Raw genomic sequence first — 14,943 nt, forward strand, 5'->3', positions numbered from 1 at the left:
ATTCATGAATGAATGCTTCATTGAATTTATCTCTGTTGTTTTAATGAATCATTCATGAACCTGTGGAAATGCATCTTATTTGGAGCCATTCACCAAATACTTTGAATGGGCAGTTTTGCACCACTGGGTTACTTGGACACCGTTTGCCTCCCATATCTAACAACCATTTGCAGTCCGTACTGTGCGACTGGTTGTGTGCGTGCTATGGCACTGATTTAGCTCCCCGATTAGATGACTGAATAATAATACACAATTAATCAAATACAGGTATTTGTACAAAGAACAGGCATTTCCCAAATAACTGAACGAACAAAAAGTCCATTTACACCATGTCCATTGTCCAAAGAAAGGAGGAAAAAAGCTAGAAACAAATATAACCTAGTTTTAGTTTTATTTATTTTTGAGCTATTCACTTTATTTTGAGCTATTCAGCTATCCGTTTATCTGAAGTAAATAGCTTGATTTATAGCAATATTGCCATCCCTCCTAAATGTAAATGGCTCCATCTACAGCCAGGTTCCAGCCACACTATTTGCTCGCCATCAGCTCTCCCGCAGTCTCATCCGCATGCCAGCGTGGCTCATCGCCTCAATCACAAGCCAGCTGAAGCAGCTCTCATCTTGGAGAACATTCTGTTTCAATAAAAGGTGTACTGGCCCCTCCTTGGGCTGCAATAGAGATATATAGTATTAATAAAGAGGCACGCGCTGCTCTGCGTTAGCACAGGTACTTCCATCCACCCATCTGTAATAGAGCTTAATTGTTACAATAATAGCTGCACTTGTAATTCATTATATTCAGTAAAAGAATTTAATTCTTCTTTCTGTAACCTCTTGGAACAGGGCAATGCTGGATAACAGTTACAGCTGGACTTGCCCAGTAACGTAATGATTTGAAGCAGCAACACTTTATTTTAGAAGCCAAGAAAAGCGAAGTCCACACAAAATCAGCCCCAACTTATGCCCAGCAAAGTAAAGACAAATGGAACACCTAAAATCCACTTAAGAAGTTACTTGATTTAAGCCAAATGCAGATTGGTGGTTCTGAAACTTCATAGCATGCAGATCTGAACAAAGGCGAGAGAAGCAGGGACATGGGTCCAGATCCAAACTTCTCCAAAGGCTGAATGGCCTTTGGATTGACTTTGGATTATCCTTAACAATAAATGAAAGACAATTTCGGCTACTGAATGAAGGCCATTACAGGAGATGTGTAATAGCAGTTTCAGATTATTGAATGTTTACAGGAGAAGCAGATAAATATCTCGTATGTGGGAGAACCCAAGAATGAGTAAGTGTTGTCTAAGATGAATGGGGTGAATGCAGAGTAAGAACAGTGTGTGGCATAATAATTGCCAGATGCACCAAAATTTGCTGGTGGTTTTTACAATGTGAACAAACATTCTTGAGGAAATGTCCTCCATAACTACTCCTCCTGGCTTTTATGCTACATTTTCATAGCTAACACATGCAGCTCATTTATGTAATTTGTTCTGTTAGTTTCTCTTGGCCATGACAATAAAAGTCTTCATAAGTGAAATGCTGGTTTTTTTCAATAAATCAGAAAGACAAGCATTTTAGAAAGTTCTACTGATTATTCTTAAGTCGTTACAGCACTGCCTGGAATAAGTACTCAGTATGAAACGACATCCAGAGGGGTACATCCTAATGCACTTCCTACAAACAAAGGCTGCATCATATGCATTTTGATACCAACAGGGAAGGCAAAAAGAGGGAAAATATAATCATCGATTTTCTTGTTACTAGGGAAACCACTGATAACAACACCCAGTTACTTCACCTTTCCCGTTTGAATACCAAATCCATGGAGAAATGGAAAGAAATACTGTTGCGTTAGGTCACTTCTAAAGGTTACTTCAAAGTAATAACTTCAAGGAAGCATTTTTATCCCAATGCTTTTGCAACATCTTATTCATGTGATGTAGCAGGTAGATCCAGATGGCTGCTTAAGCAGTTATTAATTGCCAGCAATGCAAACTGAAAGCCAGGCCATACTTCACCTGTTCCATTTGGGATTTTTCCATGGATTATGCAACAACCCACAGGAGCACTCAAGGTTACTCACACTTGCTTAGCAGTGTAAATCCTCTTGCTAGTCACAAACCTAAAACACCCACTGAGCGTCGGGATTCACACCACATCTGCTGGAGAGAAACATATGTTCCAGTTTCTGCTGTATTAGTATTTTGTGCTCCATGTTTCTGCGTTTATGACAAATGATAAGCAAATACAACCAGATCTAGAGCCTGTCCATAAACACGTGTATCTGTCACTTCCCTTTGCAAGGCTCAGCTCTCTGACAAAAGAGAACTCATTTCTCATGCATTATCCCTCTAAACATATGCCTGATGTCTTACTAGATTCTCACATTTTGCGTAAACAGCAGTATTTGTGTCACTTAAAATTGAGATGTATTTATTTCTCATTAGCAAATATTGCTGGGATATTTGGATGGGAGGAAGTGAAAAAGCAGACAGTTATTATATTTAAAAAAAAAAAAAAAAAAAATCAGCCACCCTAGAAAGCCTTCCAGTAAGCCAGCCTTTTCCTGCCAGAGAGCAGTGAGGGGGGGGCAAGAGGAGCTGTGGCAGGTATCACCTCATTCATCAGCAGCAGTTAACTTCCCAGGTATGGCCAGGAACAAGCCACTAAGCTATAGTTGCAAGAACAAAGTCTCACCAGTGATTTTAAAAGTCTTGCTACTGTTCTTTTGCTGGATAAAAACCACTGTAAAGTCTGCACACTTTTGGCATGTAACAAAAATGTTGTATGATTAATGCAGACGCTAGGGAGGTACAACTCCTCTCAAAGTGCATCTCCAGTCTATCCATACTTCTGCCACTGCCTTACTAGGTGCCCACGGCAAGTCACTCAAGCCCCAAAACAACAAGTCTGGCCTGGAGCAGCCAATCATCTCCATTGCTCTTGGGCTTAGAACTAAGAGCAGACTTTCATTTCTGGTAGACCTGCACCCTGTAGACTTCTCTTAACCCAGCTCTAGGATAAACCCATGGGAATGCTGCAAAAATTAATTAAAAGGACCAGTGAGAGAGCCCTGGGATGCAGAAATGCAAGGGGAAGGCTTTATTATTCTCTTGAGACATCAAATTCAACACCAGCATAGAAAGTCAGTCTGCATTTTGCATGTAATTTGTACAGACTGTCTTAGCATTACAGCAAGTGCCCCTTTCTGCTCTTGTGCTCCACACCAGGGATCAGGAGGGACCCACCGCCCCGTAAACACCTTCACTGGAAACCCTGATTACCTGGTTGGGAGCACTGGTACATGCAGAGTCCTCGCATCTTTTTTTCCTGCTCCCGTTGTTGCCATTTTGCTTGAATAAAGCAAATGTATGAAAAGCACTTTTTCAGAAAGTGAGGTGTCAGAAGCAGCAACCCTTCCCGTCGTGCAGGCTCTCACCGCACCAGCCCAAGCCCATCGGGCTTTGGCTCCCAAGCTCTCCCTCAGCACCGGGGCTGCTCCCTGCTCCAGGTCACCCTGCGCCAGGGAATGCCGCCGTGGCTGCAGGGACCTCTCGCTGCCTGACTCCAGTTCTGGGGCAGAGCACTGAGCCCCAAAAGTGTCACATGTCACTCCCAGAAGGGACGCGGGAGCCTGCTGCTGCCTACCTCGAGACTTGCACCATCTTCAGCGCGGGGATGCTTGGAGCAACAGCACCGGAGAGCAGAGGCCACCTCGCAGTTCCAGTGTTGAGGCACGAGGCTCGGGAAAGCAAGTCATCTGTGCCTTCCTTCTTAGGTGCCAGCTCTGGAACATGTCTCTTCCCTGGCAGGAGGGCAAAAACAATCCATCAGCAAGATGAGAGACTGCTTTGGATTAGACATAGGCTGCTCCTTAAAGAGGAAAATTTACTTTAACCCAGATATAACGACAAAGATCAGCATGATCATTTGCCTCATCATTGCCTGTCTTTCGTCTCCTATAAGCAAATGTGTTTCACTCTGCTAAATGTTTTAGCCATTTGCATACACAGTTAGAAGTCTCCGACTATACAGCTGCCCTCCAACCAGACTTGAAAGAAATTTGTGACAGCTTGCTAGAACGCAGCTGGCAGAGCTTGCCTTCAAAATGCACCGCAAAAAATTCAGATCACCTTCACCCCCCACTGTCTCCACTGCAAGCTGAGCAGTCACTGGCAGATGCCTTGCCAGTGGCTGTAAAGAAAATATAAAAGCATTTATAGTGCCAGAAATAGTCTTTATATTCTGTAGTCCAGAAAAGATATTTTAAATAGCAGAACCCCCCTGCATGCGTGTTCCACTTGCTTTCATTAACAGCTGGGTCTACGCATGCCCAGCTGTACCATCAAACCAATAAGCCCAACTAGCCTAGGCACGTGTAACATTAAAAAACAAATTACTGACATGCAAACAGTTTGGTAGAAAACAGCTGCAGGGAAAGAAGACATTGGTGCGAGGCCTGGAGTCTAAAACAGGGGGAGGCTGCCTAGGCTGGTACTAGATGCATCTCTTGCTTGCAGTATTGATTTGCTAGGGCTCCCAGTGCCCTTAAAACTAAGCTCTTATTTCCACCAGGCCAGATTGCTGCTGCTCATAGAGCAAAGCAGGGAGAGCCGCAGCACGACAAGGTGGCTGCTTCTCTGGAGAGGTGCCCTCAGTGAGGGGAGGACTTTGGAAAGGGATGTGCTGAATCCCGGGAGCTTTTCTCCATGCCATTTCAGGAACCACATTGCAAGGAGAGCCTACAGCTCTGCAGCCTCCAGCCTGGGGATGCAGCCCTATAGGGAACCACCGCTTGCTGCAAGAAGCGAAGGTGTGACAGAAACGCTGCAGGAAGGATGCAAAAGAGAAGGGATGTGCACCCTGCTCCATGCCCTGCTTCCCAGGGCCGTGCTCCTGCCTCCCAGGGAGCTTCTTCAGCACAGCGCTCAGGGCACGTATCCACAGGGAAGGTAAGAACGGGGTGGTTAACAGCTGCCTACAACTACGGGATGGGTATTTACCAAAACAGGGGAGCCAAACCCTTCCCAGCAGAGCCAGATGACAGCACAAGCAGCAGCCACAGCCTTGCAAGGTTCAGGGCGGACATTACAAGAAAGCGTCGCTAGTGAGGTAACGCAGCACTGGAGCGGGCTGCCCCAGGAGACTCCTGTCCTTGGCGGTTTTCATGACTTGGCAAGACAAAGTCATGGCAATCTGGTACTGATCTGGTACTGAGCCTGCCTCGAGGCATGGGAGGCTGGGCTAGGCAGCCTGCAGAGCTGCCTTCCAACCCACGCTTCTGCGATCCAGGGGCTTCCATGAGAACATCGTTTCCTTAAAGTTAAGAACAAGCATAAGTGAATACATGGCCATGGCCTGAATTTGTGAAATGAAGATATTTAGCACAAAAATAATTTTTATTAATATCAGCATAAGGATATTATTCTACGTATTAACACAATGAATTGATGCTGCTGCCTTAAGCTGTATTACTGGACACGTACAGATACAATTCACTGGTCCACTTATATTTTGGTTCTGCTAAAACTGTAACATAAAGTGGTATTTCTCAAAAGCACTTGAAATGAACAGGAGGTTGCGTTTATTGAAAGCACCTAACAGTGAACGTAGTTTATGCTTCTGATGCCATCAGGTTGTTTTAAAGACCTGTCACCCAATGAACCTCTTTCAGTTAACTGTTAATTCAATTAATCAACACAAATCAGACCCCCAACTCAGAATGCAAGTGTCAACAAGCTCTTCTTTGAGGCAAATTAAGTTCTGCCGCTCCGGCTGGGAGTACAACTGCCAAGCTGCTGTCACGCTCTTAAACCTCTCCAGATTTTGAACCTCAGCCACTCTGGGGTCTCTGAATTAACAAATGGCAAAATGGTGCCTTTAAACAGCTTCCTCCCTAGGCACACACCTTCCTCCTTTAAACTGGCCGATATTTTTGACTTGTCCCTTTAAATAGCGTTACTCAGCCAGCTGAAAATACTTGCAGAATTCAATGCAAGTGACACGCCACAACTTGGAAGCAGTGGCAGAAAATAACTGACACCCATTTGAAATTATATCTTCCCTAAAGTCAAGGGGCCAGGCAAACACAAGGGACTTCACAGATTAAGTGACACCTTAAACACTAGGAAAGACCAGAGAGGTACAATCCACACTGCCCCCAGCAATAGAAATCGCACGGCATATTCTCAGTCGATCTGCAGCAGTGTAGCTCTATCTTGCTGAGGTGAGAGACAGATTCACTCCAGTCGAGGATCAAGCCCATTGCATCTGGCATTTATCTTATATCTGTAATATTTATTGTCTCAGACAATGATCTAGTCCTCTGCCAAACAATCTTATGAGTCTTGCTTTACATACCACATGGCATAATGTCCATTTGACTTATGACAGCATCACTACATTAATCACAGATGCGAGGATATGATTTTTGCCTAGCCTAGCTGAGACAGCAAGAGGCAAACACATACTGCCTGTAGCCGGATCGAAGCTGTGCTGGTGTCACATGAGCCTTGCCACTCTGGTAGCTTTCTAGAGCTGTTACTGAAGAGCCACAAATCTTAGGAGCTGCTTTGAATTTTCAAAACCATCTTTCTCCCTTTGCAAGACAGGGCTGACATTGTCTGTTTGCTTTCCTTTGCTTAGTTTTCCTTTTCCAGAGCCAGCAGCAGTGTCTGCAGACAGAGCAGAGGTCCTGCTTCAGAGCTGTCAAAATATCCAGAAGAGCCCTGAAGCCTCATCACAAGAACTGCACATTCTGGCTGTATTGCTAGCCTCCAAGCACTGCCATTACTTTAATCCCTGATTTGGATCTTTAGAGGATAGAGGCCAGATGGTCCCCAACACTGATTAAAGTAGAAAACAGTAAGGGATCAGACACTGATCAGGGAGCAGGTACAAGAGCTACAGCCCCCGCACACACAGTGAGGATATGCTCTGTTGCTTCTGCTCACCGAAGAGATGAAAATCTCTCTCCTTCTGGAGGTGAAACTCATGATCACACCCTTGGTTATCGCAGGAGTCAGAAGAAGCTGTCACTACTCTGAGGGGAAGGATTTGATCACAGAACACATTACAAGACCCAAATTATGTGCTTACCTTCAGGTTCAGAAGAGAGCCCCAGAACCCAAAAGCACCTTGGAGACACCCGCTTCCCATTTTGAAGGTGTAGCATTTTGCGGGCTCTGTGTCTGGTTCCTCTTCCTCTGTCAACAAGACCTGAGTCAGACCAGAGTTCATTGAGCATCACTCTGATAACAGACCTGTATAAGCTATACACTTTGGCCTCTGCCTGCCATTGACCACTGCTGGGATGGCTAACGCTAGTCTGCTTTAGTTCCGGTTGAAAGTGATATGTAAAAAGAAGCTGCAACCTTGCAGCACCTGCGCAACAACGTAGAACTGCTGTACAGCGCTTCCTCGTCACTAGTCCTCTTGTAACCTTTGATGACCTTTCACAGTCTTTCAATATCTGAAAGAGGTTTTTAATAAAAATTCTCTCTTTTGCACTAGGAAAATGAAGAGTAACTCCATTTTCTATGTAAAACAACAAAAACGAAGAGCAACTATCAGTGAGCAGAAACATATGCAGCCATCAAAACTGGCATGAGAACAGTTCATCCATGCTTTAATGGATTGGTGCAAATATTCTGCTTCAGTAAAAAGAACAAATCCGGACGTGGGATGTAAAGCAGAGTGATTCATATTTTATGCTTAATATTTATGCTCACTGCTAGAGACAATATTACTACCTGACAGCCTACTCAAATGTGCCTTAGATGAACTGTATTAAGTAGAACATGTTTGCAGCTGCTGAGGACAAAGAACTTTCTATGAATGCTTCCAGTTACTGCAGATATGAGCAAATACACTGACCTCATATGGAATTTCCTGCTATTTGATGTTCCCACCCTTCAGCCAAACTAAACGCATTAAAAATGCAATTTCTCCCTCAAACATTGTTGCTCCAAATGGGCAGTGTGTGATGGCCTCAGAGGCCACCCACGGCTTGAAACCAGGATCACATGAACACTACTCTGTCAGCAGCAAATTCCACAACCATTGAACACCACCGCAGACATTTTCAGAAAATCGCTCTGTAACTAGCGCCTTTGAGAATCTCAGGCTTCAACAGAGTATCATCTATCTAGGAAAGTGCCACAGATGCCTTGTCTAACATTCAACCCTGATGTAATGGCCAAGAGACCAGGAAACTGCCTGGCTCGGTTTCCAGTTTATACCACAGGACCATTGTATGCATGGGTGTGTGACTTCAGCTCTGATTCAAAACATACTGTTCCCCCTCTCCCCCAATTCAAATAATGCATTTATAAAAGATGCTGTCCCATGCTGCCCCGTGTTATTACAAGCTTTACAATAGAGTATTCACCAAGCAATCTCCTCCCCCGCCTTTTTACTCAATTAGCAGAGTCCACGACTTATGGGACTGCGGGATCTTAGTGCAAAAGGGTATTTTCAGGTAACTTTTGTTTCTATTTTATCAAACAATTTTACATCACAGTCAGACTTAATACTTTGTCACTTTTGTTAATGACCAGTCTCAAGACCAAGTCCTCAGAAACTTCGCTAGCAACCTCCCTCAAGTACTGCATGTTCTTTCAACACTCGTTACCCCTCTAGCCACTCTACTTAACCATTCTTGCACTGATTCTTCTTAATTACCTAATCATTTTCCATGTGCACCATATCAAATGCTTTAGAGAAATTAAGGTAAGAAATCTGGTAGACCTGATTTTTGTTTAGAGAATTGGTCAAGTTAGGAAAGATAACTTGTTAGTCTAATAAGACCTATCTTTAGTAAATTCATGTTTACATGCATAGCAGTTGCAACTGTCTGGGGCTGAGGTGAGGGAAAAAAATGAGAATCCCTTAGAGTTAGTTTCATACTGCTCAGCCCCTGAGAAATCAGTGATTTAGCTCTGAGTTCCCAGAATCAAGTTATTCCAGTCGACATGCAAACCAGTCACAGATAAAGGACCAAACACTGCTTTGTTTAGAAAGTGTAAATAATGTCAGTAGTCTGAGTTTAACCAGGCCAGATTTGCAATGGTGTGATAGAAATTATTCTTAAAGAATGTACAAAGTGTCAGTCACAATAAATCATACAAAACAGGAGTTTCTATATTAAGATTTAACTTTCAGTCCAAATTCCTTTACAAAGAAGTGAAAATAATCCTTTCCTAGAAACCCTTCATGTTAAATTATACACAAATCCGTATCTACAGACCCCTCTATAACAGAACTACTCAGAAGATGGATTTAGAGATGTACCTGGATTACATGTTCTCTGAAACTTTACCAAACTCCCAGATGAAGAGAGTCCTGCATTCCTGCTGAAGACTCCACATTTCTTATCCTCCTCTGGTCTCAAAGCAGCTACAAAGCCCATACATTTGGCTAGCACAACAGAACTGGAACCAGCACACAGCAAAACTCAATAAAATTACTTAATTGGCCTCAATATAATTGCATAGCCTTGCCATGTAAGGTAAAACTCAAGACTGGCAATGCTGGCACTACTCTTCACAACAGTAATGGGAAACATCACTACTGTTTTATTTCCAGGTTCCCAGTTCTTTCCTTTTCAAGTAGGTTGGTTTAGTCTCCATAGCTGACCTGTTCAGTTAGTCATAGCTAAGAAATATTGACTTCTAATACACTGCAGTTTTTAAAACAGAAGAGACAAACAACAAATTCTGCTCCTTGATCTGTTTCAGGCTAAGCTATCTTATTACACACACACACAAAAAAAAGGTAATGGGAGACAAAAATTAGCATATGGCAGTTGAAAAAGCCTTGTCTGCCCAAAGGTTTAGAAGCACGGAAAGAAGAGGAAAAGCATGAATATGTGCTTTCTATATTATTCATAAGGCTTCCCTTGCCACACAATCAAAAACCATGCTTCTCAACTACAGCAATGCAAGTCTCTTGCAGGGACTTTGCATGTTTATATCAGCATCTTTTATATTCTCCATATGCATTTGGAAAGTTACTTTGCTTCCATGATGACGCAGTAGGAAAAGAATGGTCAGGAAGTTCTTAAGACATAAAGAGCAACAGAAGCAATCTTGCAAGGAGTTCCTGTCCTCTCCTGTACTGCACTGGAAATTGTGTCCATGTCTCACCCGTGGGCCATTCACCACTCCATCTCAAAAATGATGTAGCAGGTCCAGAAGAGGGAAGCAAGATTAGCAATTCTTACCTCCCTACAAGTTTCACCGATCGTGTTTTAAAATAATAGAAAAAGAGTCACAACCTAATCCTTCTCTCTGCCTGCTTGGAACCATTAACAGCTTCTATCCCCAGGCTCTCAGACATATGTTGTGGGAAGTCTGGTTCCCTACCAGTTTAAGATTACATACCAATTTCATTGCTGTTTTCTTGCCTGTATTTTGTCATCTCTGGTCAGTGTTAAGAGAGCAGATACACAGAACCGTCTTGTGTATTTCTATTCCTCCACGCCAAGATGTCAGCAGGAAACACGGGGAAACTGTTCCTACACTGAGAAGGCCAGAGTCCTTATTCAAGAGCCACTTAAGTCTAGATGCAAAGGGAGATGAACTTGAAAGGTGTAACAAAACACTAGATGCAATTCTGCAGGTGCTCCAAACTGCTCTGCCCACCTGCTTTATATCAGGGGTCCATTCCTTCTGCACACACTCAGGACAAAATCAGGTACATAGAAATTCTGATTAAATAAGGAGAGAACTGAGCCTGAAAATATAAAAAAAGTCTTCAAATGAAAGTCTTATAATAACTAATCTTTATTCAAGACAGACCGAAAAGAAATAATTACTAGGATTTCATTTACTTACCCTTAAAACAGAACTCAAAAATATCCTGCTTAGTCAGTACTATTTTAAAATGAGCTAATAAGCTCCAGCCTACTTCAAATAAATATAAACGTGAAGGCAACAGAGAATGCATTTACCTTTTTTTATATATGTATATAAATCATATATATACACATATATATTTTACTGCCACCTTGTGAACAGTTTCAGAATAAGGAGGCTTCGTTCGTATGGACCCAATTCTGCCGTCTTCACTCACACTCAGCTCCACTGACCTTAATGTAGATACTTATTGCACGGGTACTCAATATGAGAAAGGATGGCCTAATCAGATGCTTCGTGAAGAAAGTTTTAAAAGGTTGTATAAAATAACTATTAGTCTTCCACAATTTCACACATTTTTGTGTCATAGTTTATTACCACAATCGCTATGGAAAATATCGCTAAATTCTTTCTGATAAAAATATAGCAGCTTTGCACCCAATCTGTATAGCTGTCTTCAAAACTGAATAAGCTGGCGCCTGTAAAAGAAAGAATAAAAGATTAAATACATCTAATACCCCAATAACATGTTTTGTTTGATTCAAATCTGTGGTAAGCCACAGTAAGGCATTATCTTAATAATATACCTATATCTGTAATTTCAATCACCCTAGATAAAACTAAATAAAAATCAACTTATATTTGTGGAGAAATGGAAAACATTCTGCTAAGAGAAAAAAGTTGGGAAGTCACACATTCCTCCTATAAGGAAGGGAGCATAGAATTTAGTTTAGTATTTCATCCTTCCTAACATGGTTGTGTTTGTCTACCAAGATGATGCCTCAGTTTCCCCGCTATATGGATAGTATTTATGAGATTGAATATTTTCAAGATATAGCTAAATAAAAACTTTAAATTAAAAAAAAACAAATCTGAGCAGATGACACTTCCCAGGAAAACAAAAATCAATTTAACATTTGATGTGAATTCCAACAGATTCAATTCTGTTCTAGAAAAATAAAAGCTATAAGATGCAGTGCCATTTCAGTGTTATCTTACACCTATTTTCAGGAAAGACTATCAAACCATTGAGGTTTTTTTTATTTCTCTCACATAAAGAATTATGTCACAGTCACTAGATGAGGAAGACTATCACACCTAGATCCTTGCTAACAGCACCAATGAGTTAACACTGTACTTACTGACTCTGCGTCGTGTTCGAGCCCAATGTCATGGTGCTCCCGTTCATCATCCCGAAACTGCTTTATTATCTTTAAAAACAGTAGGTAATTAGTAGGTCTACTGTACAGAGAAATCAAGGCAGCTAGAATACAAAACCATATGCTGTTGGCCACTGCACGCACCAGAGCAGGCATGTGAGGCCTAGGTCTCTCTCAAAAACATTCTGCTTCTTAAAGACCTGAATCCCCAATTCATTGAAAAAGGAATTGTGCTGCCATGCTTATAGCATGCCTCAAACCTAAAGTTATGTTACTATTCTGAAAAATCTTTAGACGCCTAATCTGCTATAAAATATACCACTGTTTTCCACTGTTTCAAGAAAACTTGTAGTCAGAGTAACCTGCAACACTAATTAGTTTCACACATGTAACAGTTACTCTGACACGTTAAATTAAAAAACTAATGTTGCTGCCTTGCCAGATTTTCAGTAAGGCTGTTTCCCTGTAAGCCAGCAGGGCTTTTGTCCATTCTTGCACACTCTAAAGAACAATACAGAGAACAAAAGGAGTTGGGAAGAGACTCCAACAGGGAGTGAAGTACAAAAAGCAAAACCACAGAGACAACGGCAAAGAACATAGCTGGCGCAGAAATTAAACAGCACCTTCAAATAAAAAAGCTGAGATTTTGTTACACCATTATTTTTCTCCTGTAATTTGACAACTGGGTCAAAAAAGGTTTAAAGAAGTTTCTCTTAAGATGCCTACATATATCTAGAAGTGCTTAGTAATGTGCTTAGAACCTACAGACACCTGCCCACAGGGTTCACGTTCTCTTTCACTTTCATCTCTAGTCCTCCTCCCACCAACGAGGCTGACTAGCCTTGCTGCTTAACCTTTCCCTCTTTATTTTGCACCTTTTGGTTATTAGCCTTTACTTTTATAAGTAGTATTTCCCTCATATGTCAGCACAAGCTGGGTTACTTCAGATACTGTTTCTGTGACAACAGGACAAGTTTGGAGTAACCAGACTTGGCTACAGGTTAAACTATGCACAGCTGAACATAACAACAGCCAGCAGAGAGAGTTGGGAATGAACACACAGACCCTAGGGCAAGCGGAGCACAAAAAAACCTCAATGGGCTGCACGTGGAAACAGGTCGTCTCTCACAAGTACCAACAAAACTGTGTCCCAATTTTACGCCTAAAATACTTGTGAATTATTTTTCTTGCAGATCTAACAAGTATTGGCTCCTTTCATGCTCTGTATTCAAAACTTGAATAATTCAATGATATCCAGTATAACCAAAACATTACTATGCAATTCATCATACTTTTCCCATTTTCTTTTGCTCTAAACTCTTCCTTTCAATTAAAAATAATCAAAACTAAAGTACAATTCTTCCAATCAAAAGGAAAATACTGAATTAATGAAAGTGTGCTGAAACCAATCTAACATATTTTCATTTTGGTGTTTCATCAATTTAGCATTGCTGAAGGAACAACCATCCTTTTAATGTAAGGTTTCTGTTGCCTTCAGAAATCTAAGTTATAGGACAAAAAGGTCTGCTGTAAATTCTACCGGCATATTGTTCTAAAAAAAGTCTCATTACATAATTCAATTAAGTTATTCAACTACTTTTTAACTCACAGTAAAATACCTGCAATAATTCTCTGTACTTTTCTGGATCTTCTTCCATAAGAGTTCTGATCTGATTATTATAGTGATCCGATATGCTTTCTTCTACTGCCACTGTGCAAGCCATTGCACCTTTTTTTCCAAGTAAAGCACTTCCAGCCCCTATGATTGTGGTACAAACATATCCGAACGATGACACCCAGAGCAACGTGAATAATTTATACATTCAAAGAGTTCATAAAACAATAACAATAATAACACAAGCTCACCTAAAACAAAGCCTGCTACATTCCAGATAGGCAATAAAACAGTAGGTCGAACTCTGTATGCAACCATTAATTCATTAAACTTTTTCAGATGATCTTTTTCTTGATTCCACATTTGCTGAAACAGAACCAAATCACAGTAAAGCATAACACTAAGAAGTTTCACATTTTTAATAAAAGTAACAAAAAGAGAAACAAAACATGCTGCTCAGGTCACTCATGCTAACTTTAGAGATAATTCTTCACAGTATACAAAGGAAATAGGAAGAAGGGCAGATAAAGATGGTTATAAATGGGCAACATAAAAATATTTGCAAATATCTGAGCCTTTGTCACAACGTTACAGATACACGCTATAGTTCCCTTAAACAAGTAATGCAACCATTCTTTATGAATACACATATTCAAAACTATTTAGAAAGAGATGCACAACTGCCTTGCTGTAAAAGCTACAGCTCTGCTGCTTCGTTCGGCCACCGTTAATCAAAAGCAAAGCAAAGAGGAAACGAGGCGGCAGCTCTCAAGCCCCTTCACCTGTATAACCGGCCCCACCGCCGACCTGCCCAGCACGACCATCTGCCCCGCGTAGATGCGGTTCGCCCCGTACTCGCCGGCGTGGTCCACGCGGATGATGCGGTCCACGAGGGCCTTGTTGATGCCGTCCGGGGTCACCCCCGTGCCGCTCGGCCTGGCCGGAGCGCCCCTCGCGGGCGAGCGCCACCCGCCGCCGAGACCTGCCGGAGAGACACGCGTGAGGCGAGCTCCTCCGCCGCCGCGCCGAGGCCGAGAGCGCGGGGGGCCGCTGAGGGCGGCGCCCCGGCGCGGAGCCGCCGACGCCCCCGAGCCCGTACCGGCCCCGCCGCAGAGCGGCCGGCACCGCGCCAGCGACCGCCGCAGAACCGGCGCCGCCGCCATCCCGCTGACCCCGCCGCCTCCTCGGGCGCGTCGCCCTACCGCAACGTCATCACCAGCGGCCGGCCGAGCGCCCGCGCTCCGCCCTCGTCCCGCCCCATCCGCCTCCGATTGGCTGCCCGGCGCTCCCCCCCGGCTCCGCACTGAGCA

The 14,943-nt window shown here is 42.7% G+C and overlaps 1 protein-coding gene across 9 annotated transcripts; it reads right to left on the bottom strand.

The window, feature by feature from the left end:
• Positions 1-374: 374 nt before the first annotated feature.
• Positions 375-14,820, bottom strand: COQ7 (coenzyme Q7, hydroxylase). Of its 9 annotated transcripts, XM_067306099.1 has the most exons (13): positions 14,733-14,820; positions 14,416-14,615; positions 13,885-13,999; positions 13,638-13,777; positions 12,001-12,069; positions 10,385-11,337; positions 7,101-7,207; positions 6,473-6,707; positions 5,006-5,318; positions 3,651-3,807; positions 3,287-3,355; positions 2,086-2,161; positions 375-668 (listed from the first exon to the last, which is right to left on the bottom strand). In XM_067306099.1, the coding sequence occupies exons 1-6, from the start codon at positions 14,794-14,796 to the stop codon at positions 11,260-11,262; spliced, it is 666 nt and encodes a 221-aa protein (XP_067162200.1). In that variant the 5' UTR covers positions 14,797-14,820; the 3' UTR covers positions 375-668; positions 2,086-2,161; positions 3,287-3,355; positions 3,651-3,807; positions 5,006-5,318; positions 6,473-6,707; positions 7,101-7,207; positions 10,385-11,259. The 9 variants fall into 9 exon arrangements, with proteins under 9 accessions (XP_067162200.1, XP_067162203.1, XP_067162197.1 ...); XM_067306102.1 differs by lacking the exon at positions 6,473-6,707 and having other exon boundaries at positions 10,954-11,337; XM_067306096.1 differs by lacking the exon at positions 6,473-6,707.
• Between the last annotated feature and the right edge of the window lie 123 nt (positions 14,821-14,943).

The sequence above is a fragment of the Apteryx mantelli genome, chromosome 16, assembly GCF_036417845.1.
Source record: "Apteryx mantelli isolate bAptMan1 chromosome 16, bAptMan1.hap1, whole genome shotgun sequence".
Lineage (NCBI taxonomy): Eukaryota > Metazoa > Chordata > Aves > Apterygiformes > Apterygidae > Apteryx > Apteryx mantelli.

Bases quoted from the DNA above. Each gene is read 5' to 3' on its own strand.
- COQ7 (XM_067306105.1), bottom strand. From the start codon at position 14,796: ATGGCGGCGGCGCCGGTTCTGCGGCGGTCGCTGGCGCGGTGCCGGCCG. The intron at 14,616-14,732 runs GTACGGGCTCGG...TCTCTCCGGCAG, and splicing joins GCCGCTCTGCGGCGGGGCCG to GTCTCGGCGGCGGGTGGCGC. The intron at 12,070-13,637 runs GTATTTTACTGT...CTGTTTTTAAAG, and splicing joins AGTACAGAGAATTATTGCAG to ATAATAAAGCAGTTTCGGGA.